We start from the raw sequence: 25,356 nt of genomic DNA, 5'->3' as shown, positions 1-25,356 counted from the left end.
CAGTTACCTCTACCAAAGCATCACTTTGCTGTGTCAACTACACAGTGTACATCAGTCTAATGTCAGTGTGAATACACATCAACCAGGCATTAGCTCTCTAAAGTAGTTCCTTTGCAAATACCAAAACACCATAGTCCTGGGCCAGAAGACAAGATTTGTGTGCTGCCACAGGTTCCTAGACTAGCTCTTGTGAGCAGCATCCTGTGCTGGATGAATAATTCCAAGTGACCCTCAACTGGAAAAACTACTGGAGAAACTACTAAGAAGACAAGCAAAGAGAACAAGGGAGCTAGGAGATATGCAATGTCTGGCTAAGCCCTGAGGGGTGCCCCAGGTCAGATGGACAGTCACCTTACACGACATGATGCCACCAACTGATAGAATGGGTTGGTGCCATCAGAGGAACAGGTGTGACAGCATCACAGAGAATTCTCAAGGACACCACATGGGCCTTGCTTGGTAGAGTCAGGGTGTGAGATGTGGGGCCTGATCTGTCTGATTTCGAGCTAAGGAAATGAAGAGTAGTGGGGAGTTGTCCTGTTTCCTTATTTCCCATCAATCTGGGTGTATAGTTGGAGGAAAGCCAGCTTTTAGGTGAACATGGTAATGTTTTGTGACGGTGACTCTGAACAAGAAGGAACAAAAGGATAAGGGGTAAGCTTGCCTGAAACTATGCACTCCCACAGCCAAAAAGATCTTGGTAACAATGGGCAACTCTGTCATCCGAGAGATCCACTGCTTTCCTGTTTCACAAACTTGGACTCCAGCGCACCACATTATACCACTCCCAGCAACAGGAGTCGTAAAGAGGCACACTGAATGGCACATTTACCATTTATTAACAAAGGTGAGGACTGCCAACGTGATCATGTGCTTAACAAGGGGCTCAGTCAGGCGCTTGCTGTGGGGTCCGTCAGTCTCACAAGGCCTTTATGTCAGCAAGTGGCCCCCACTTCTTCCAGTCTCTTGGACAGACACCAGCATCACAAAGGTCACCCAAGAAGTCCATCCACGCTTGAGTTTGGATGTTTGGCTAGTTGACGCAGTTCTTTGTGATTCTTTTACTCCTGTCCACCTGCCGGATGCTGTCTGTAACGTTGATGGTGACTTCTTTTGCAGACATTCGTTTAGTATCTCGTTTAGCCTGTTCAAAAGTTTAAAACACTGAATTGAGTGACTTGAAACCATCCAGAGCCTTTGAATTTGCATTTATTCCTTGAGATTCTTACACACAAACACACACGAAAAGGGAGACACAGAAGACATGCACATCAGCACTGCAGAGGTTTTCCTGTTGGAGCCTCGGTACCAACCCAGCTGGGCAGGCAGAAGACATGTTTGGGAAAACCTCGTGGAATGAGTTAGCAAAGATCAAAGAGCAACAGGAAAACCTTCACAATGGGCCTATAACAGAGTGGGTAAGTAGTTGAGCTTTGGAGTCAGACAGACTTGGGTTCAAACTTAATTTCTCCATGAGTAAGTTTTTTCTAGCTACTCTAACCTTTAGTTTCCTAACCTACAAAATGGGGAACACAATATTACCTACCAGATAAAGTTTTTGTGAGTAACAAAGAAGGTAACGAATATAAGATACTTAGCATGATATTTGTCACCAAATACAAATAAGAAAAAAATTAGAGCTTTAAAAGTGTGATAGATGGGGGCCAGTGTGATGGCATATCAGGCTGACCAGCATCTTATATAGGGATGGTTCAAGTCCCAGCTGCTTCACTTTCAATCCAGCTCTCTGTTTATGGACTGGGAAAGTAGTGCAGCTCAAGTCTTTGGGCCCCTGCACCCATGTGGGAGACCCATAAGAAGCTCCTGGCTCCTGCCTTTGGACTGGCCCAGCTCTGGCTGTTACAGCCATTTGGGGAATGAGCCAGCAGATGGAAAACCTCTCTCTGTCTCTCCTCCCTCTGTAAAATCTCCCTTTCAACTAAAAATACATAAATCTTTTTAAAAAAAGGGTGTGTGTATGTGGAATTTTGGCACAGTCGTTAATTGCTTAGGGCACCTGGGCCCTATACCAGATGCCTGGCTTTGAGTTCTGACTCCACTCTCAATTGCAGCTTCTTGCTGGTACTCACCCTGGAAGGCAGCGGGATTGGCTCAATACTTAAGTCTCTGAAAACCAATGGGAAACCTGGATGGAGTTAAGAGCTTCTAACTTTGGACCAGTCCAGTCCTCGTTCCTGTGGCCATTCAGATCTCTCTCTCCTTTTTTTGTGTTTCTAATAAACAGCAATAAGAAAAATTTAAAGTACAAATTCAAGATAAGGATAAGGCCAATGAAAAAGTCCAGTATTAAGATGAAATTCTAAAGCACCATCTAAAATATAGATGCTCCGGCAAAACATACCTAGTACCCCATCCAATATCCCCAAAGAGAAAGTAACTTTAGCTATTGGGTTGGGGCTGTTGCACCTCAGCCTCCATGCTTACAACAAGCATGGGGGGAGTTTCTGCCAGCGAGTGGGAACAGCGATGTGCTGCCCAGGTCTTGTTCCAGGAAAGACCTACAGCCTGTCTGCAGGGAGCATGTCTGCAAACAGACTTTACAAGTCCCTGTAGCAGTGACTTCACCTGCAGTGAGTCACCTCACTCCAAGTTGTGCCCTTTCTAGGGGACTCCACGTTGGAGTGAATGGAGGAGTGGAAAGGGCTGGCTATTTGGGACCAAAGCATGCTCTGCCTTGGTGACTCATTTAGTTCTAAGGTACTCCCCAGGGCACAGTGAGCAGAGGCTACTATCATCCTGCATTGTGGATATCTGCTTCTCCCTCAGGCCACCCCTGCCTCCTTCTCTCCCTTCCCCATGTGTGCACCTCAAGTGTACTTCTTTTTTTCTTTTCTTTTTTTTTTTTTTATTATTTTTTATTGGAAAGGCGGATATACAGAGAGGAGAGAGAGAGAGGAAGATCTTCCGTCCGATGATTCACTCCCCAAGTGAGCTGCAACGGCCGATGCTATGCCGATCCGAAGCCAGGAGCCTCTTCCAGGTCTCCCACGCGGGTGCAGGGTCCCAAAGCTTTGGGCCGTCCTCGACTGCTTTCCCAGGCCACAGGCAGGGAGCTGGATGGGAAGCGGGGCTGCCAGGATTAGAATAGGCGCCCATATGGGATCCCGGGTGTGCAAGGCGAGGACCTTAACCACTGTGCCACCGCGCCGGGCCCTCAAGTGTACTTCTTAATGGACATCCTGTTTAATGATATCCCAAGAGCTGCTTCCTAGAAAACACAGTCTCTGGGTCTGTGGGAGTCTCTCACCGGGTATGAGCAGCTCCCTGCGCCGGGTGTGAGTCCAGTGCCAATAGATGCATGTGTTTCATGCAACACGGCCCCGCACCCAAGCCAACTGTATCATCTGTACTGCATCCAGAGAAATGGTGGACTCTTTGTTCCACTGGCTATCTTTCCTAGCAAGTGATATGTAGGTTTCTAACAAGTCAACATTTAACAATGCCAAGTACTGGAGCAGCCACTGGTGTTGCCAGTCTCCAATTTGCCTTTATGTGGCTGTGCATTTGTCCTCCCCCGCCCCTCTGTCCCAAGCTGCTGGCAGTGCTGTCAGCTGGCTACTTACAGCATTGTCCTCCTGGGAGTTGGCCTCATCTGACTGCACCCAGCACACTCCCACACATTAGAATGCCAAAGAAGTTAAGCTCCAACTCCTCTAAAAGGTCTAGAGCCAGGAATTTCCGCTGGATCTCCTATGTGGGTGCAGGGACCCAAGAACTTGAGCCATCCTTTTCTGCTTTCCCAGGTCATAAGCAGGGAGCTGGACTTGAAGTGGAGCAGCCAGAACTAGAACCAGCACCCACATGGGATGCTGAGGCTAGCGGGTGGAGGAGTCGCCTGTTAAGCCACCAGGCTGATCCCAAGAACAATTTCATTTCTCTGTGTTTAGCCATATCCGTTCCTTTCCTTTTATGCTCCCAGTGCCCAGCACAGTTTTCAGAGACAGGAAGCTCTGAATTTAACTTTGGTTGAATAAATGAGTGAGCAACCTCAGAGCCTTAGGACAACATCCTCTTACTCTGACAACTGGTCGTGCACAGTAACTAGGGTTCAGTTGTTCTGTTAGGTTCTCAGAGCCTGAACCAACATCAGAGTGAGCAGAAATTTGTGTGGGTTTATTTTTGCCCAAAAGCAGAGAACTCACAAAATGACAAAGCAATTGACAAATTGAACACCTCTTGGTATTTACCTGTAACTCCTCCTGTTACACACACACACACACACACACACACACACACACAAATATACAAATACACACAGCAAAGAGAAAGGCAACAATTCTATCCTAAAGAAATGTGCACTGATTAGATCAACCCCATCTGATTTCCAATTCTGGTGTTATTACAGAAAAGCTGTGGAAACTGGGACATGGAATACAGACACAGAGGCTGTTTTTGAAACGAGCCAAGTTGAATGGCAGCATTTCTTTCAAACTCGTGGGAAGTGAGAGTTTTCCAGAATGGAAATGTAAACTTTCTGAACTCTGAAAGTGTTTTTCTTTAGAAGAGGTTATTGGCAAGATTTCACAAAAGGTTATTAAAGTTTACCCACAGAAAATGCGTTGCTCACTAGTCCTGCCTGCATTTCCAGGCTCAAAAGAAGAAAATCTAAGTAAAAATCCAGTAGTTCAGTAATTCTTCATTTCTGAGCCCAAGTCAAAAGTTACAAAAGAGCCATTCTTAGAAGAACCTCAAAATGACTGTGATTGTAACTGTACTTACAATGGGAAAACTTTTAAATTTTGTTTACTATTTGAGGGACGGAGAGGGAAGAGGGAGGGAGGGACAGGAAAAGGGAGTGAGAGAGAACATACAAGACAGCACTGTCTTCTATAGGTTCATTCCCCAAACAGCTAAAACAGACCAAAGACAACAGCTGGTCTCCCATGTGACTCCTGGGATCTGCATTGACAGGAAGTTGGAGTTAGGAGCCCAAACCAAGAATTGAACATAGGGGGGCCAGTGCTTGTGGTGCAGCAGGTAAAGCTGCCTGCAGCACTGGCACACCATTTGGGCGCTGGTTCAAGTCCCAGCTGTCCCACTTCTGATCAGGCTCCCTGCTCATGTGTGACGCCTGGAAAAAGCTCCTAGCTCAAAGATTCTGACCCAGCTCTATTGTGGCCTTTTATGGGAGTTATCCAGTGAATGGAAGATCGATCTCTCTCTCTCTCTCTCTCTCTCTCTCTCTTTGTGTGTGTGTGTGTAACCCTGCCTTTCAAATACATAAATAAATAACTATTTTAAAACACACACACACTAGAGCACAGGCACACTGATATGAGAGGCAGGCTAAATGACTAGTCCAAGGCTAGTCATCAAGCCTGAATTGTCATCACAAACTTGCAGGAAATAAATGCTTCGAGCACAGCTCTGGGACCACAGATAACTGGATTGAGCACCTTGCTTTGCCACCCATGGGCTATAATAAGCAATGCCTGCTAGATTCAGTTCCTGACCCTGGAAAATGGGGAAATAATATTGTTTCTTAAGTTCTTTCAGAATTGAGTGCATTGCTTAACGCTGGTAAGTTGGTGAACATCTCTCTGTTCGCTGCAGACAAATCTATTTTCAAAAGTCCTACATACCTAAAAGCTCCTTAGGCCCTAGCAAAATAGGAAGATTACTCAGCCCTGTTACACCCATTACACATCTATTTCATTTGCAAAATGGTGGTTGTCAGTCAAACATTTCAAATGGGAAATCTTATTTTCCTAAAACTATTGCTATGACCTGTAACTAGCAGACCGGACAAGAGAAATCACAGACATCTAATGGGTATGCTTTTGCCTGAATAGTACACTGGACTCCTTTATTCCTGTCACAAGACCAGAAACTTCCAAGCCAAACACTATGGCCCTGTATCACGTTCAGCAAATGAAACCAAGAGAACAACAGCATGTTTTCTTGGAAATGTTTTAGGAGAGAGGAACTTTCGAGTCTGGAGCATCAACTGAAAAAGACCCGTCTTTTGTCCTTTGAGCAGCTGTGAGGACACACAGGAGGCCAGTAGTAGCTGCAGGCCCCTTACAACTTAGAAACATTCCATAGGCTAATAAGAGGTGGGGGGTGGGTTGAGGAGGAGATCAGAAAGACAACTACAATGTCAGGTATTTTCTCCAGAAATTTTGAGAAGTCCGTTGCTTTGCCCAAACAGCTTATTAGACACAAAAGACAATTGTACTATTTCATCCCTCCTGACACTTCATACCATGTAGGTTTTTCCTCCCCCAAGATTTGGTTTCAGCCAACCAAAGCTTTTTCTTTTTCATCCCTCCCCCTTTTTTAATAACAGGAAAAGAGAATGTATCCCTATGATAATTACTGGCTTAAAGACAAAACACAACTCGGGTTCCCAACGCCATGATGAGATAAAGCCATGGGCTCCTTCTTTGCGGATGTCTGCTGCTAATTTAACCTTTCTTCTACTGCCAGTACTCTTGTTTTATCACCACCAACCCACTTCACTTGCTCCCATGTCGTTTTGTTACAGCTGTTCCATTCTTCCCTTGCCTCCTGTTAATTTCTGCAGGTTTAGTGCCCTGTGAATTGTAGATTGGAGTCCTCTTGATAGTGCCTCTTTAATTAGAAGTAATTTATTGGCTGTCATCTCTCAAGAAGAACCAGATTGGCTGTGATAGCTTCTTGGCAGTCTCCAACCAGATGGACTTGTTTCCCTTGGGTGCTCAGATGCCAACAATCTAGTTCATTCCCTGCGGAGGTAGGGACAGCTTGGCTCCTCCCAGGAGACCAGGACTGAGGTAGGACTGTAGCTAAATCTGCTTACTTTCTCTCCAGATGGAAATGAGAAATGTTTTTGGCACTGCTTGAACTCTAAGAATATATCTGTACTCAACCTGGGATGATGCGAACCTTCTCAAAGTTTTTCACAGACAACAAAGAAAAACCAGGATGACTAGGCTCATGGATCTCAGACACCAATTTTTTTTTTTTTGCATAACTATTATTTTACAACTGTAAAAGCAACATATAATCACAACCAACAGACGCAAGCTAGTGGAGGTGAACACACTGACAGTATCATTTGGCTCCTCACTCTGGGTCTTCCCTAGCAATAACCACAGCTAATAATTTTCCAGCACAGCACAGCAGGAACTTTCTAAGTACATATAAGCTTTGGATGCTGCTATTCGTTGCTTTTCTCTCTTCCTATACTCTTTTCTTCCTTCCTGGCTTGTAGCCACAGTTAAAATTATGTATTTGCTTTCCTGTTTATTTATTTTTTTCTTTCTCAGCAGATTATGAACTTCAGGAAGGTAGAGAAAGTCTGTTTTGTTCACAGTGGTAGCCTTATAATCTCAGTGTCTGTTACATGTTAGACAGACAATTAATACCTTCATTAAGAATACACACATGAAAGTAACTCTTCAGAGAGAAAGAAAGCTAGAGAAAAATCCCTGGGAGCAAGGTCTGTTTGCATTTCCCTGCCAGAATGTTCTACAACTGTCCTCTGGGATTTCAATTACGTGCATAATCAATTGTTCCTTGCACCATCCCTGGGAGACAGGTGGGAATGTTACTGTATTCACTTTCCCACTGAGGCAACTGAAGTCACTCAGGCTAATGCAATTTGCCCAAGGCCAATGTCAATATAGGTGCTGAGTCAAGCTGAAGACCGGTGGCCCCAGGTCCCACATCCAGTCTCTCACAATCAGGTTCTTTCCCATTATGCTTCAGGCATCAGGAAGGATGAACATGGGGTCTAGAGGCAGACAGACCTGGGTTTGAATTCCAACACAGCCCAATCACCACTCTTCGGAACACGCTATCCAATACTGACTTTCTAAGCTTCTGCTTCCCCACGTGGGGCATGACACTACTCCCCCTTCAGGGCTGTGCGAGCTATAGTGTGTCTGGTACAGAACAGGTCTTCCAAAATATTAGTTTTCTGCATCTCTCCTTCCCAAAATATTAAAGACTAGAGCTTTGTCAATTGCAATTTAAGACATCTGGATTCTTTTTAGAAGTGTCTCTTTGAAAAGGAGCTAGATAATAACAAGTGTCTAGTGGTTCCCAGATTCCATTAATTTATTTGCTTCTGCTTCATGAATTTTTATGGCATTAATGCAAGGTCAGTCAGGGAACTTCTGATCTCAACAGCTCCACCAAGAGGGCCAGCTGGATCTCAGAAGGCAGGGATCAGAGCATCCTTCACACAAAACTATGATGAATTCCTCCAAGCCTGCAGCAAAGCCTGTGTGGACCACAGTGCATGCCCAGCTCTCACTCAGACTGGCTTGGCCTAAGGGTTTTCACTGAGTGCCAAAAGGAGCTATTGCTTTCCAACTTGAACCTCAGAGGGAAGATCAAACACAGGGAAGGCAGCAGAACCTGCTTTAGAAAAGCAGTGAGGCTACTTCAGAGTAGTCATCAAGTGATGGCGGGTGAGTGCAGCAGGGATGGGTGGGGTAGAACCCATGGGAAACCTTCTCTAATCTGAGTGAGTTACAAGGCTGTCTCACTCAATCAGCATGTAGTCACTGAGCATCTATCTACTCGGTGCAAAACCCTTAAGTAGCTCAGGGAGTCTGGACAAGAATGTAAAGACAAAATAAGATCTGTGTCTGGACAGCTTCTGCTCGAACTGGTTGTACTGCAGATCCTACTTGAACACTGAGTCTTAGAGACCTCTACAAAGGGAGACTCCAATACTAAGGAATGCATCCCCAGAGTGCGAATCCCTTCCTTTCTCTCAGGTGTGAGCTAGTGATTGCCCAAAAGTGCCCTGACAATTTGCCCTTTCTTTGGCTTTCTGCAATGGTTCCTTTGGTTCTCTCTATCCCTTTAATATCCTACTTCTGTTTTTCCAGCAGAGATCCCTATTTACTTCCCAAGCTTATCCCTGACATATCTCACATTCCTGTTGTCCAGGAAAAATTCTGGGGGACTCAAATCTTCTTTTTTCCGGATACAGTCTCTTTGGGGTTTCATTCTTCCTTCTTGGATTATTGACTAGACACTGGGAGTTGGGACAGAGTGAGGGAGGGGATGCGGCAGAAGAGGCAAATTCCTCTGCCAAGCCTCAGTCCAGGCATCAGGAAATTCCCCCAGCATGGGCTGCTTTCTTGGCCAAGGACAGTAAAAGCACTTGGAAACAGGCAGCTGCTGGAAACCTGAAGGTATCTTGGGAGGCCAGCTGCATGTTCAAAGTCTACAAAGGGCTGTATCCACAAACACACTGCTTCTGCAGCTGAAGCCTTAGTGGATGGTTTGTATTGTGTGTGTGTTGAGGGGTGGTAGAGGGCAGCAGGAGGTTGCACCAAAGTTTCAGGGGGATGGTGTGACAAAGACGGCTTACAATGTTAGGGAGTTAGTATTTGGAAGCAGCCCAGAGTGCAATTCATGAGCACAGGAAGACAAGAGGCTACAGGACAGTCACTTGTGCTGTTGGTAGGAGCTGGAGATGCAGCCCAGGATGTGTCTGACCCTCCAGGGTCAAAAGGTATCAAGGACAGAGGACACTGAGGCGCCACCAGGAAAGAGCACCTCACTGAGACTGTTCCAAGTTCAAGGAGGAGGTGGGGTTTGAGAGGAGGTGTAGGGAGGAAGGTCTCGGGATGTGGGATACTCTGACTCATGGTCATTAGTAATGTGAGCTGCTCCCATAACCTTTAGGCAGCTATGCTACCATGGGGCTAGCATTGGTGGTCCATAGAGCAGTTGTGGCCATCAGCAACTTTCACAGCATCATTCACAGTCTATATTGGCTTCAATTATTTTTTCTCTGCCAAATGACACCATATCCTCATCCCATGGCAGTTGCTTCAGAGCAGACACCATGCCTGCTGTGGTCACACCTGGATGGCTGGCACTGACTGGAACATTGCCTGGCATCTGGACAGCCCTCCATGGATACTTGATGAATGAATCTTAAGAGCAGTTACAGGAATAGAGCAGGACCTCTTCCAGCTCTAACCAGTATTGCTTTAACACACAAATGGAAATTAGAGTGGGAAAATGGCCGTGGCCTTATGGAGGAGGATGGGTGCTTCATCAAAGGGGTCTTTTGGAAAAAGAAAGGTTTTGTTTTTTTGTTTGTTTGTTTTACATTGAAATTTTTTTTCTTTTTTTTAAGATTTACTTTATTTTTATTGGAAAGGCAAATATACAGAGAGGAGAGACAGAGAGGAAGATCTTCCATCCGATGATTCACTCCTCCCGGGCCACAGGCAGGGAGCTGGATGGGAAGCGGGGCCCATATGGGATCCCAGGCATGCAAGGCGAGGACCTTAACCACTGCGCCATCGCGCCGGGCCCATAAAAGGAAAGGTTTTTAAAACCAACCACCACAACAACAACAACAAAAATCAGCCTGGCAGCCTAGTGACACACAAGGGGACACTGTGAAATATGAATACACATGATCCTTGATTCAGGACGGAGTCTTGCCTTGCCCTGCTAGCCCATTGTAAAGTGAAACCTATAAATCAAAAATGCACTTAATATACCTAACCTATGAGCATGCGAGCTTAGCAGCCTAGTCTATGGTATGATAATGGTGGCTTCTGCTTTTAATCCTGAGGCTGTCCAGGCCTGCTGCCACTTCCCAGAGTCACGAGAGAAGAGCCTACCATGTACCATTAGCCAGGGCAAACCCCAAATCCAAAGTTTGAAATTGCTTCATTGAATACATATTGCTTTCACACCATTGTTAAGCTGCACAATTATAACTTGGAGTACCACCAACAGGTCATATTGGGGATGCAAAGGAAGACCAAAGGGAACCAAAGTGGATGCTATCTGAGTCAGATACTGAGTATGCTCAATGCTTTTGCCCAGAGCCTAAGAGATAAACTAGGAATAGACAGCACATCAAAGGCCAGGGAGGGACCAGGAAGAAAAGTTATTTCTTTGGGGGTGATCTTAGGCAGTTGAGAGCCTGCCTGGGTGTTGATATCAGACAGCTGTGCCCCAGCAAGCTTGAATCAGAGGTAAATGTCTTTGTAAGCAGACACCTAAGACAGAGAAACGTGTGCCTTAGCCTTTGGGGGACTGGGTCTGGGACTACTGAGGGCCCTGAACATGAAGATCACTGATGAACTTGAGCAAGTGTCTGAACACTTCAAACTAAAGCTGTCGGCTCCCTGATCTTACTTCAGGAATGGTTGCAACCTGGCCATTGTTCACTGAATTACGACAACAGAAGCTGCCTGGACTGTTACTGACAAGCATCATCTGCCTCTAGTTGTGTTGGTCAGGAATGTGTGGCCATCACTCCCCTGCCACAGTGCCCATGGCTGCTGGGGCCTTGTGGGGACTGCCTCGACCTAGCTCCACTTTAACAGCCACATAGGTATGCAGAAAGTACAAGATGCTTGGAATTTAAAAAATATGTTTATCTTGGTGCAAAAAAAAAATTTCTTTGGGAGGATGGGCATTGTAGTATACCAAGTTGAGTCACTGTTTTACATGGAATACAGATACCATTATTCCATGCTAGAGTGTCAATCTAGGTCCCAGTTACTCCTTATTTCTGATCTACCTCCTGTTAATGTGCCTGGGAGGCAGCAGATGATGTCCCAAGCACTTGGGTCCCTACCACCTACGTAGGAGACATGAAAGGAGTTCCTGGCTCCTGGCTCCTGGCTCCTGGCTCTAGCCTGGTCAAGCCCTGAATTTTTCAGACATTTGGGAAATGAGCCAGTAGATGAAAGATTTCTCTGTCTCTCTATCTGTCTGTCTCTCTCTCTCTCTCCCTTTCAAATAAAATAAATAAAAAGAAAACTAAAATCCATGCAAAGTTTTTTCATAATACATATTTTCAGGAATTTTAGGAACTTTTAGAAAATCCCTTGTAGACATGCATTTTAAAACTTTTTTGTACAAAAATAAACTCATTTAAAAATTTGCTTCTTTTTATTGGAAAAGTAGAGCTACAGAGATAAACAGAGAGAGAGAGAGATCTTCCATCTACTGGTTCACTCCCCAAATGTCCACAATGGCCAGAACTGGGCCATTCTGAAACTGGGAGCCAGGATTTTCCTCGGAGTCTCCCATGTGGGTGCAGGGCCTCAATGCCTTGGGTCATTCTCCACCACTTTTCCAGACCATTAGCATGGAGCTGTATCAGAAGTGCAGCATCCAGGACTCAAACCAGAGTATTTATAGGCTGTTGGAACCAACAGCAGAAGTTTAGCCTGCTATGTCACTATGCCAACCCCTCAAATAAACTCATCCTTAATATCACTTTGCATGGACTTTCTGAAGTACCTTGCATGCATGTGTGTGTGGTACTGGGGAGTGTTTTCTTTAGCTATAGCCGAATCTCAATTCTTAGCTATAAACTGGAGACAACAGTGGCAACATTTGAAAGTTATTGTGACAGTTAAGTGATATAATATAACACAGTGCTTAGCCTCTTGGGTTGCAGCAGAGGCCATCTAGTACCTTGGCAGAGGAAGGAGGGAATAACAAATTGGACAACCCTCCTGGCCAAACTTTGACAGCAAGTACCTGGGTGAGTGTATACTCTAAGTTAGACCTTGGAAGGATTTCCTCAACCTTGGAGCACGAAATCAACAGCGTCTCAGGACTATCTAAACCACTTAAACAGTACCATTGGAACACGCTCCACATCGGGGACCCTGGGATGACATGAAGTGGCCATTCCCCATCTCTGGGTACGGATGTGGTTGGGCTGCTGGGAGGGGCTCTCTCCCCTTCTTTCCTCCCTTCCCCTAGATACAGCAAGAAAAAAATTGGAAGCAATTATATCATTCACTTTCCCCCATTTCTTGACCCTCCTCACCTTAATTAATGGCCCATATGGGTATGTATCCTTCTCAACTATGTAAACATCATCAAAAATAAAATAAATTTCCTAAAAACCAAAATTTTTAAAAATCCACACAAATAGTTACTATGATAAACCTAGGGAAGACTAAGCACAATGTGCTGATTTTTAAATATTTGTTAAATGAACAATTCCTTCTTTTTCCAAAAATTTACTTGAATGGCAGAGATTCAGAAACAGGTAGAGATCTTCCACCCACTGGTTCAACACCCTCAAAAGTCCACAAAAAGCAAAGCCAGGCCAGACTAAAGTTAGAAGCTTAGAACTCAATCCAGGTCTCCCCCATGGGTAGTAGGACCCCAGGTACCTGGGCCAGCACCTGCTGCCTCAGAAGGTGTTTATCAACAGGAAGCTGGAAGCAGAAGCAAAATCAGGTTTCAAACTCAAGCACTTTGATACAGCATGTGGGTATCCCAAATGGCATCTTATCCACATGCCAAATGCCCACCAGTGATTTTTAAATTCTTGTATTCTAACCACAGAACACATCCTCTGCTGACTGGAGTATAAAGTGGTACCATCACTTTGGAAAGTGATGGAAAAAATCAAATACACCCCTATCCTGAGCCCTGGCAATTCCACTCCTAGTTATATACCCCTCCCCTCAAAAAAATGGATGCCTCCCAAAAGGTATGGTGCAAATGTTAATTGCTCTGTTGTACACAATGGCCCAAACTGGAAAGGATCCAAAATGTCCATCAAGTAGAATGACAGTACACTATACATGACAATGAAAACAAAATATTTCAGCTCACAACAACATGGATGATTTGCACAAGGATTATGTTAAGCAAAAGAAGCCAGACACAAAATCTGCACTTAAGCAAACACACTTTCTGTACAAGGTCAATAGCAAAGTCCCATTCCTGCTGATTCAGCAAAACGCCCTGCAGCAACCTCCACCCTCCCACTCTCCGGTTCCTGGTAGATTCTGTTGTTCAACCTTACCTCTCCAGTTCGAAGGCCATTCTGCTTCTGGGGCTGAGGGCCTGAGCCAAGGCTCTGGGGATTTGGGCACTGGGTCCCACAGCTCATCTTCTTCTCTGGATTGGATATTCCACCTGGTGCTGAAGATCGGGGTACACCATTGGAGGGCAGGCCATCTTCCAGCGCACCTGCAGGAGGGAAGCAGAGGGTGGCACTGGAGCCTTGCACTTGGTGCTTATTGCAAACAAGTCCAGAATTGTGGAGGAAAAGACAGAGAAATTCAGCATCATCAGAAACCCCACCGCACAGAGCTCTCCTTTTCTACTAGAACGTGTGTGCTTTTTCATAAACATGAAATTTTAAAAATAATTTTGTAACCTGACAGGTTTGCTTAATCATACATGGAGTGTCTGTCTGTGCCATCAAATGTTTCACCATGCTACTTTCTACGCGTGTTTGTCAGTTTGTGGATGCATCCCATCGACCTAACCAACCTCCTTTGGTTGGATATCTGTCTGCACCTCTTAATAGTGAATGGCATGCAGTGAAAGCTTAATTCATAATTACTTCCTTGGGACAAATTCCTAGAAGTGAAGTTGCTGGCAGGAAGGTTGTGGAGAGATCTTTGCATAGTTGCACCTCAAAGCGTGGGGCTGCATGTGTTTCCCTTGTAACAAACACTAAGAAATGATAGAGAAAAATTTCTAATTAACCAGTCATGCCGAAAAGCAACAGGAGGGCTACACTACACTGAGGAATTCACAGGGATGACAAGTATCTATCTGGAAAGAGGAAATGCAACCCACGAAGCATAAGCAAGGATGCTGAGTGGGAAGCATGAAGCCGACAGAGGCCCTGCAACTGCCACAGGGAGGTCAGAAGTGGCCAGGTGCAGCTGCCATTCTACTCTCCACATGCTGGAGACCAGACTGCAATGACAGAAAAGTCTGTTAAGGGAACTGACTCAGAGAGGGGTGGTGCGCTTAAGGGCATGGGACATCAGAGAGAAAGAGAAAACCCAGGGAAGAAGACCATGCGGCTCCCTGGAAACAATGCCGAGAACTAGGCCAAGAGCTTCCTCCCCTCTCTGCCCTCGCATGGGCTCTTCAAGAGCTGCAGCTGACAATTCCAGCAGGAAGCTTCGGATCTGAAACCTAGCAGAAAAAGCAGGATATGAAAGAGTTGGGCAGCTGCAGCCCTAACATAGGGATACATTGAACTGCAGAAGGTGGGCATGCCAAAAGGAAAGGTAGCTAATAAGAAAAGCAAAAAAGAAAGAAAAAAATTTTAAATAAACATGACAGATCAAAAAATAAAGATTTATTTAGACACATATTGGAATTAATCCTGACTATTAAGATGGAAGCAGCAAACCTCAACAGAAAAGCTATGTAGCAAGGTGGCTAAAGAGCAGTTGAGTGAGTTGGAGAGGGGAATTAAGGAATTCTCCTGGAGGACAGCTCCAAGGAGCAGTGGGATAATGAACAACACAGTAGGAAACTCACATGATAGAAGTCCAGCAACCTTGATGTAATAGGAGTTTTAAGAAGCAAGGGCAGAGAAAGAAGATTGAGGGGGCCAAAGAGTAGCAGAAGCAGTAGGTCAGGAATTCTCAGAACTGAGGAGAGACAAGAAATACCAGTCTAAAATCCCTGCGAGGCCCTTGACAAGATAAAAAAAAATGGAAACCAAAATGTACAGTTCTTGGTGACATTTCAGAATATCAGCAATAACAGGAACATTCCCAGAAGGAGAACGATGCCAGTCTCTCATCAACAACCCTTAGAACCACATCACCACGACTTCAAAGACTTCATAGTCTTGCAATGTATTCCCAGATTCACCTCCATCAATCTTTCTCCCTGTTGTCTTTTGGCCAACAGAACAGGAAGGAGTAACACTCCCTAAATCCTCACCAATGGGGAGTATTCTCTTTTTCTGTTTTTCATCTTTGCTGATTTAATAAACAAAATAAAGGATCTCATTGCTTGAGTTCATGCGTTTTGATTTAGTACAGATATTATATTACTAACTGCTTATTAAATAATGGTATAGCTTTTTATAATTATTGAATCATCTACCTTTCCTTTTGGGTCTTTGCCTTGGTTTGCTTTTAACCAGACTTGAAACAAAGCAGATCCTCTCCTTGGGCACTGAGCAATGAGCTGCCATGAGGCAGGTATCAGAGATCCGGTGTACTTAATACTCCAAGGGTGGGGAGAAGGATTGGCTGAGCAGGCCTGATAAGGCTGCAGTTCCCACACAGTTAGGACAGCAGAGTCCATAGGACACACATATCTCTGTGTCACCTGCACTGCCATATGCTAAAAGGCTATTAAGATCTAGAAATCAAAGTTTAGGGGCTGACACTGTGGTATAGCATATTAAGCTACTATCTGCAATGCTGGCATCCCATATGGGTGCCAGTTCAACTTCCACCTGGCTTTAAATTCAGCTCCCTGCTAGTGCTCCTGGGAAAACAGAGGAAGGGTTCTTGGGTTCCTGCACTCATGTAGGAAACTTGGAAGAAGTTCTGGGCTCCTAACTTCAGCCTGACATAGCTCTGACATTGGAAGTGAACCAGTGGATGGAAAATCTTTTTTTTTTTCTCTCTCTCTCTCCTTCACCTTTCAAGTAATAATAATAAAAACTTAAAGAAATTAAAACTTAATACATTGAAAATCACAATAGAAAATACCTGGTCCACAGCTTCTTAACTAGCAGGTCCCCCCCATTCCAGATGCCAGAGAACTGGATGCCTTCTCTTCTTATCCTTTGTGGTCTCCTTCTTCCACCAGCCACAGTCTACCTCCCCTTTCTTCCCATCCCCTCTCTATCCTGTTCCAAAAGAGGTCAGCATTGCACAGGCATGAGTACCCCAGCACAAGGGTCAAATCTCTAACTCCCTCTTCCCTGCAAGTAATTGCTTCTTGGCCATCTCTTGGACCTAAGAGAGTGCACACTTGCAGTATGGATCAGGAGATGAACCCCATAAAGACTCTGGAAGCAGGCTTGAAGTGAACCGGATTAGGGTCCCAGCAGCTGCAAAAGAGCTTGGTGTTATTAATTAGCCATGGAATAAGTGTTAAAACTGTGTGCAAGCATTCAGAAATTTCTGTGCAACTTGACATTGCTGAACATCCAAGCTTGAACTTGTTGGATTGGACAAGGTATAAGGTTATCTCAGGTGCTATCAAATTCATGTGCTATGTCACAAGTGGTATTACAGTACAGTTATACATTTGTCTGTTCTGGATTTCAGGATGGCAGTTGGAGGGGAAGGAACCAGTCCTAAGGGAGGGTTAGGAACTTTGGTAGGGATCCCAACGGTCCCTGGATAACTTGTCTGTAGGGGAAGGGTGTAGCTAATCGGGTGAGAAGGGCAGCTGTTCCTCTTAGCTAAGCCAACAGTGGAACTGCCTTCAGTACTTGGGGCTGGGAAGTGGGACTCAAGGCTGGCCAGTACTGCCTTTGCCATTCACTACAGTGTACCAGACTTGGGTTGAACATGGGTGAGAGGCCCCCACCACTATAGTTTGGATGTTGAAGGTTCATTAAAGGCCCAGGTGCTAGAATGTTGGTCTCCAAGTGGCACTGTTTGGAGCTGGTAGAACATTTAGGAGGTGGCTCCTGGTGCAGGGTCCTTAGGTCATCAGTTGTGTAGCCTTGGAAGGTGCTTCTCATGTGACCTCTTATTGCCAAAGTCCAAATTTGGGCCCCTCTACTCTCTCTCTTCTTCTTGGCTCAGTATGTGATCTTTCCTCTCCGCTAGCTCTGTCACCTGCCACAGGCACCTGGACTTTTAACTTCCCAAACTGTGAGCTAAATAAACTTCTCTTTTCTTGGTAAGTAACTTGCCTCCAGGTTTTTGAGGCAGTGATGTAAAACTAAGGAGTGTGCCTACTGAGTCATCCATTAAATGCACCCAGATCATTTTGGATATTCTCAAACCTCTCTTTGTCCAGAGAGACAAAGGTTGATCACTGAGACAACTTTAGATCCTCACCAGCCCAGAGACAGACAGCACCAGATGACATGGGATTAGGAAGTGCCACTAACTAGTCTTTCTCCACAATGCCTTCACTTTCCCTCAGTGCGCAGCCTCAAAAATCCTTCTCCTTTGCTCTGTGATGTCCCTAAACCTGCACTTCCCTTGTGAAAGATGCTGTATGAGTTGGAGTTCTCAACCCCATCGTTGGATTTACTCATTCTCCGGGGATCTCCCAATTCTGTGTGAAATATACATATCTGTTAATTTTTCTCTTATTTTGTCTTTCCTTATAGGGAGTCCATCCCAGCTGGGAATTAAGGATGCAGGGAAAGATTAATTAGTGACTGGCCAGACCCTGCCACTCTGCTCTCACTCTTCCCCGAACTGCAGCAGTTGCTGGCTTCTAATGACTCACCCAGCCCCCTTCTCCTGATGCTGGCCACTTGTATCAGCATCAGCCGATGGCCAATGGCAAAGATCATCAGAAAGTGTGTGTGTGTGTGTGTGTGTGATAATACAGGGTTAATAGTCTTTTGCCTCTGAGCAATCCCTGCTCCTTAATTCTAAAGCACCCCATGGGATCAGGCTGAGACTTTGACTTACCCTGAAACCTTGTCACTGGTCAGTTCCTGCTCCCACCCCTTCCTGCTTCCTTTGCACTCTTCCTTACATGGGTCTCCTGCCAGGAATCCCTGGTGCCAAATTCCCATCTCGGGCTCTGTTTCCAGTAGAATGAACTCAAGACAGAATCTGCACCCTGCTTGCTGGATTTCTTCTGCCCCTCCAGACTTCTCTTCCTGTTCTATCCCCCAGGAGACAGATCAGTTTGTACATTGCAAAAAGCTGTTTTCCCAGGAGTTTCTAGCTGGGTTGGCCAATTGGAGGCAATAGTGAGTGAAGTGCTGGGTTGAGATGAGGTCTTTATTCCCCTAGCTCCTCCCCTACAAGTTGTCCTCTATACACTTCTACAGCAGAAGAGGTTACAGAACCAAGAAAAGCCCAAGACATTATGCAGCTGGAAGTTTCTTGATGACTCCAGCTTAGGGAAGAAGGGGTGACAGAAGAGAGGGATCCACTTTGGGGAGTTCAGAAACTGTGTCAGAGCTCTTAACTGCCAGTGACAGAAATTGGCTGGTAAGTGAAAGCAGAAAAGGGATTCATGGAGGCAGTCTGGGGGGCTGACAGAATTTGTGGGCAGGCTGAGACACAGAGAACACCCAGACCTGCAGAATGCTCTTATGAAAGCTGCAGTGTCAGACCCTGGGTTCCAACTTGATGTCCACACCCAAGCACATAGTAAACCTGGAAAGTCAGAATAATTACACTTAATTCCTTCAAGAAATTGAAATTTAAATCAGGCTCTGTTTTCAAAGCCATGGTACTAACAAATATTTCCTTCCAAGAAAAACACCCAGGTAAACAAGGCTCAAATTTTAGTTAGAATGAGACCACCCAGAATGTTAAAATGTGGATCCCTATGCCCACTACGCCAGAACTTCCCATTCAGTGGGGTCCCAGGAATAAAAACTGCAACAAGTTTCCCCACACTGACACTGGAGATGTAGAGGTGTGCCTATAGTATACAAATATAGATATGTACAAACCTAGCTCTACCTCCATCCATCAATCAATCATTTAAATGTTGGGCATAGAGCAACATCCATGCTAGTTTTGAGTTGCACACAGAATGCTTGTTATGGTTTGAATGTGTCCTCCAGGAGTTCATGTGCTGAATCCCCATTGGGAGGTATTGAGAGTGTAGATTTAATCCAACTATGGTGCTTAGAGGTGGGGCCTTGGGACGTAAGATTTGATAAGATCATTAGACTGGAACCCAGTGATTCAATACTGGTGGCTTCATAAGAGGGAAAAAAAACCCAGAAGGAATACACACACATACATGCATACACACACACACCCATGTGTGTACATGTGGATGTTCCCTGTCTCTTGTCATGCGATGTCCTGTGTCACCCTTGGCATCTTATCAACCAAAACAACCATTACAGTCCCTTGATCTTGGACCATGAGCCAAAATAAACCTTTCTTCTTTACAAAGTGACCTGGCCTCAGATAGGTCATTATAATAATAGAAACAGGACTAATACAATGTTTATATATTTTCACAGGAACTTCTGGAACAGTATACTAAGAGACATCTGTGTGCCCCTAGAGAATGTCTTTTATTAACACTCCTCAAAATTTTCTTTGCATCCCAATGAAAAGCCAAATCATGGACTGCCTGAAAATAGAAAAGAAGCTCTGCCCAAAGCTTGCTGATGAACTGCAACCACTGACTTCTTGCCAGCACTCCTTGCTAATTTAGAACTGCAACTGCGCAGGCGAGCAGAGTACAGGTATTAATAATGGCAGTAGGAAGCCATATGGAGAGCAGACCAAGGGGCAGGTCCTCCTTAACCCAAGCACCTGGCTTTTCTTAGTGAAGGTGACCATGGAGTCTTGGCCAAAGTCATCAGAAACCACCTCTAGAGCACTCCTCTCAATGACAAGAAACCAAACTATTCGATATTAGCCCTGTATTTGGGGGCACATGTTCTAGTCAAGTAAATTCAAATTTTGATTTGCCAAATGCTGTCTGAGTTCAGATCTGATCACATGGTTGATGACAATTCTGTCTGAACTGAGGTTACAAATTAAATAAAAATGATTACTCACCCACTGAGAATTTGTCTCTTCATCTTTTAAAATTCATGAGCACAGAAAGGTGTCTGTCATTTCTTTAATCATATGAATAATTTGTCTAGCACATACCCTGTAGACTATGAACGTGACCTTTGCATGCTTATTTTTAATCATTTTAGAAAATAGGAAGTAACCTTTACATTTATGCTAAGTGGATTTTTAGACAAAATTCAACGAGGAAAGAATAACTTTTCAAAAATTGTTCTGAGAAACGTGAACATGTAAAAGAATGAAGTGGAATGCAATCTTGACTTAAGAAAATAAGGCTGCAGCAGCGTTGGACTTGGGCGAGACTGACTAGTGTGTGCTTGTGCGACTCTTGACAACTGCAGTCACATTAACAAGGAGGCAGCTGTTCCCATGATGGACCACCAGCCTGGCAGCTGTGCTCTTGGCCCAATAAGTTCTTTTAAAAAGGTATTTGTGTCCATTTCAATTAGAAGGATTCAATCAAAGTGTTTTAATTTTTCAAATGTTAGGAAAAAATTAAAGCAAGCCATCAACTCTCTAGCATCTCTTGGATATTAAACCTAACTCTATGCTACAATTTGGGCATATGAAACATTTACCTACCCAAACCCTTTATTCTTCTAAAATTTAATCAGGAGCTTGTAGCTTATTAAACAATTACTCAAACACAGAGCCATGCAGAATTAAATCATAATGCATAATTGCTTAGCCATTAGAATATTAAGAGCTGGGATATCTGGCAATATTAAATGTTCAAAGAGCGTTCTCTCCCATATTGCCGGTAGGAATACAAATACAACTATTTGTTCAGGCAACTGGCAGAATCTAATCAAGTTTGAAATGGGCACACCATTATGACTCAGCAATCTCAGTCCTTGGTATCCATACAGACTCCTCACCATCACACAAGCAGGCGTGTTGAGGATGTTCTTTATACTGCCAACCTGGGGGAAATGCACTCAGCCCACACATTCAGCAGCTGGATAACTACTAAACCAACTACGGCTTGCCTGGTCTATGAAACTCCATACAACCACTTAAAAATATGCAGCAGACTTAGAAAGATGGAAGCTGATTGTATAATGATTATAGACATGTACAGCATAGAGTACAAGTACATAGACAAACGACAGTTTTTATGCTGAAAACAACATTATATCTTAGGTTGTTATTGTTCTTTCTTTTAAAACAAAGTACATATATGCACACACGTGATATATATACATATATATATAGTGTGTGTGTGTGCACATACCCTGCAAGGCTCTTAGTGGGCTCTCCTGCCCCTTGTGGCCTCATAGCTTCATTCTCTGTCATCTGCGCTCCAGTCTTACAGGACATCCAAGTCACCCACTGCCTTTATGATGGAGTCCCAGCTATTCAGACGTTCTGCCTTAGGCCTTGCTAATTCTCCATGTGACCTCTTAGGAGGGGCCCTCTCACTGTAGGCCTCATTTTTCAGAGTTCTCGTGAGCTTCTTGAAGACCTGTTGCATCTCTGTGAAACCTCTCTCCACTTCCCCCAGTCTTTTAAAAGCATGGGTTGAAGAACCCAGGGAATTAACCCGGTGGGGAGGAAGTCATTAACAGGATTGATTTCATTGGGCTTGTGGGGAGAAGGGATGGAAGCAGCCACAGAGCCCTATAAGGCAGAAAAGGAGAGAGATCTGGGGAAATCTCTACCTGCGTTAGAAGAAAGTTCAAAAGTAAAATGTTTCAAAGAGGTGTTGTTGTGCCATCAAAATAAAACGCCTTAGAAATTTCTTTTGTGACATTTTTTCTTATAGGACGCAGTAGGATTGTAGTTCCTTTTGTTCTTCACTGTCCCATCTCTGAATGTGGACTCCACTTATGACAGGATCTCTGGGGTTCTGGGCGTCTGTGAGTTCATTCTGAAACTCATGTTCATTGGACATGCATCATCGGTGGCAGGCTTGCAGTGGGGCATGCTTTTGGAGCTGGGCATGCCTGGGTTCAACTACCAGCTTCACCCCTTGAAAACTCTACTATCCTCCCCTAAACTGCCGGTTTGAGCCCTGGCTGCTCGACTTCCTACCCAGTTCTGCATACAGCCTGGGAAAGCAGCAGAAATGGCTCACTGTACCCCATGGGTAACCTGGAGGAAGCTATTGACTCCTGGCCCCAGAACAGCCCAAATCTAGTTATTGTGGCCATTTAGAGGATGAACCAGCAGATGGAAGATCTCTCTCTGTTTCTCTCTCTGTGTCTCTCTCTCTGTCTCTTCCTCTCTTGGTAACTCTGCCTTTCAAATTAAAAAATTTAAAATAGGAAATTTTAAAATACATATTATAAATAAAAAATAGTCTTAAGTTCCATACTACATGCAGCGTCTACTTCTGCAAGTGCGTATTATAACACCCATTTTAGCCCCGAGGATACAGTGGCTCAGAGAGCCCAAGAACTTGCTCAAAAACAAGCCACCAGGCCAGTGGTAGAGCCAGGATGGAAAGCCCAGCTCTGTGTGATTCCAATGTCTTGCATCTCACTCCCATCTACTTAGCAGCACAAGGCTTCGCTATTATGATCTCCATTTCTTTGGCTACAAACAGAATTGTGTTACCTACATCAAAGATCGTTGATCAAAGAGGAAAGAAAGGAGGTGAGCTGGCACAAAGGGTGAATTTCACAACTTCACACCCTCAGGTACAACAACATGTTGAATTCAGGGCAAAGATGGGGCACTTAGTGGGTGGAAGAATGGAGAAAAGGGGTTGGGACGGGAGAAGACCAGCCCTGCCAAGTTCACCACTCTGCCCCGATCCAGTCAAGCTGTAGCAAGCCCAAAACTGAGACTAGAGATGAAGGGGGTTGGGATGCCAATCAGGAAGTCTGACACCGAACTGGAGATGCAGAATGACAGTGTAGCAAGCTGTCACCTCAAGGTGTGTCACATGCAGTTACAGGGCTGAGGGAAACAAATAACAAAATGGAGCCAATGTTGTGGCGCAGTGGGCTAAGCTGTCACTTGTGTGACACCTACAACTCTTATCAGAGTGCCAGTTCAAGTCCCAGTGTCTCTGCTTACACTCATTCCCTACTAATGCTCCTGGGAAAGCAGCAGAAGACAGCTCAAGTGCTTGGGCCCCTGCTACTTATGTGGGAGACCTAGATGGAGTTCCAGGTTCCTGGTTTTGGCTTAGCTCAGGCATAGCTATTGTAGATAACTTGGAGAGTGGACCCAAAGATGGAAGTGCTCTCTCTCCCTCTCCCAGCTCCCTTCCTCTTTCTCTCCTTTTCCCCTACCCCACTCAGCACTCCTTCAAATAAATAAATATTTAAATAACAGTGATAATAAAGCGTCATGTGCCCAAGTACTCTCCCTCTGTGCCTCCTCACCTTTTCCTGAAGGACAAGTCACCGGGCTTGGCTAGCTGCAGGACTTTGTCATTATGAAGAAAAATGGGCAGAGCCAGAGATACTGACCACGGCTGGGGAACTAACAGAGGCTGGATTATGTAGCTCTGTGCCAAGTCATTATAGTGCCTCTCTGATGTGCCAGGTCTGATCTAAGGCTTGGCATGCAAAGGTGACAGGTTTGTGTCCTTTGGTGATGACATGTATGATGCTGGGAAGAGAGAAGTCAATTGCTTACAGGCCAAAGGGAGGTACGGGCCAGGCCATGCATGGTCACTTGTAGCCTGTGAAACAGTCCGGAGGACATCCTACAGGTAATGACAACTTTGGGACTGCATAGAGGACCCATGTGAAGGACTCAAGCCTGACGCCAGGGAGTCAGCCAGAGCAGGTCTTGCTTTGGACTTTACCATCTCCTAAAGCTGCCTTTACCACTTCAGTGTATGTTGGAGAGGATTATCTTCCCAACTGGACTCATCAAATGGGAAAGAACTCGGAGAAGGCTGTAAGGAAATTATGCAACTGCACAAAAATGGCTTTGTCCCAAAAGCTCTCCTGATAAAAGGAATGAAACATCCAGGAAGAAAGAGGGGGAGGGAAACAAAGCAACAGCCAATCCATCAGGATATTCATCCACAACCTGACTCAGAGAAACAGGTTTCCAGTAACAACTTCAAAAGGACACAGAAGGAACAAGATTATACTACTTACTATAATGCTTCCTGTTGGTGCTATAGTAGCTGGGAATGCCCCCAGATCACTTTTCTTTCTTAAAAACCTTTGTTTGGGCCCAGCGTGGTAGCCTAGTAGCTAAAGTCCTCACCTTGTATGCACCAGGATCCCATAGGGATGCCGGTGCATGTCCCAGCTGCTCCACTTTCCATCCAGCTCCCTGCTTGTGGCCTGGAAAAGCAGTCGAGGGCGGCCCAATGCCTTGGAACCCTCTACCCACATGAGAGACCAGGAGGAGGCTCCTGGCTCCTGGCCAGATCAGCTCAGCTCTAGCTGTTGCAGCCATTTGGGGAGTGAACCAGTGGATGGAAGATTTTTCTGTATTTTCTTCTTTCTGTAGCTCTGCCTTTCCAACAAAAACAAATAAATCTTTTTTTTAAAAAAAAAAAAACCTTTGTTTATTATCTTTATTTAAAAAGTGGTGAGACAGAGACAGATAAAGGAAGTTCTTCCTTTCCTTACTCCCCTCACCCCCCCCACACACACACCTGCCCCTATCCCAAATGCTCAGAGGTGATGCTGAGGGTTCAACATTGGAGGTACAGGGTAGAAGCGCCCCCTGGTGGGTGGGAGGATGAGTATGGGGTAGACTGGGTTAAACTGCTTGATGATGGCACACAATATCACAGTATCTAGGATCAAGTCCAGCCTCTACTTTAGATACAGCTTCCTGCTAATACACGTACAAGACAGATCATGGTCCTAACAGCTGAGTGTTCCTGCCACTCACATGGTGGAACAGGATGTTGCTCCTAGCCCCTGGCATCAGCCTTCCTCAGCCCCATCTACTGTGGGCATCTGGGGAGTGAGCTGATGAAAGATCCCTCTTC

At 45.0% G+C, this 25,356-nt stretch overlaps 1 protein-coding gene across 1 annotated transcript in view; it reads right to left on the bottom strand.

Annotated features, from left to right (window-relative positions):
• Window positions 1-816: 816 nt before the first annotated feature.
• BAALC (BAALC binder of MAP3K1 and KLF4) overlaps window positions 817-25,356 on the bottom strand; it is a 50,470-nt gene continuing 25,930 nt past the window's right edge. Inside the window, exons 2-3 of the mRNA XM_040972738.1 lie at window positions 13,778-13,944; window positions 817-1,144 (exon numbers count right to left, since the gene is read on the bottom strand). Coding sequence (XP_040828672.1) covers window positions 1,034-1,144; window positions 13,778-13,944 — 278 coding nt within the window. The 3' untranslated portion in view covers window positions 817-1,033. The remainder of the gene's footprint in view (window positions 1,145-13,777; window positions 13,945-25,356) is intronic.

The sequence above is a fragment of the Ochotona curzoniae genome, unplaced genomic scaffold (genome assembly GCF_017591425.1).
Source record: "Ochotona curzoniae isolate NIBS_2020 unplaced genomic scaffold, NIBS_Ocur_1.0 contig_2318, whole genome shotgun sequence".
NCBI classification, from domain to species: Eukaryota; Metazoa; Chordata; class Mammalia; order Lagomorpha; family Ochotonidae; genus Ochotona; species Ochotona curzoniae.
The sequence above is the reverse complement of the archived record's forward strand: the minus strand, read 5'-3'. Positions and strand labels throughout refer to the sequence as shown.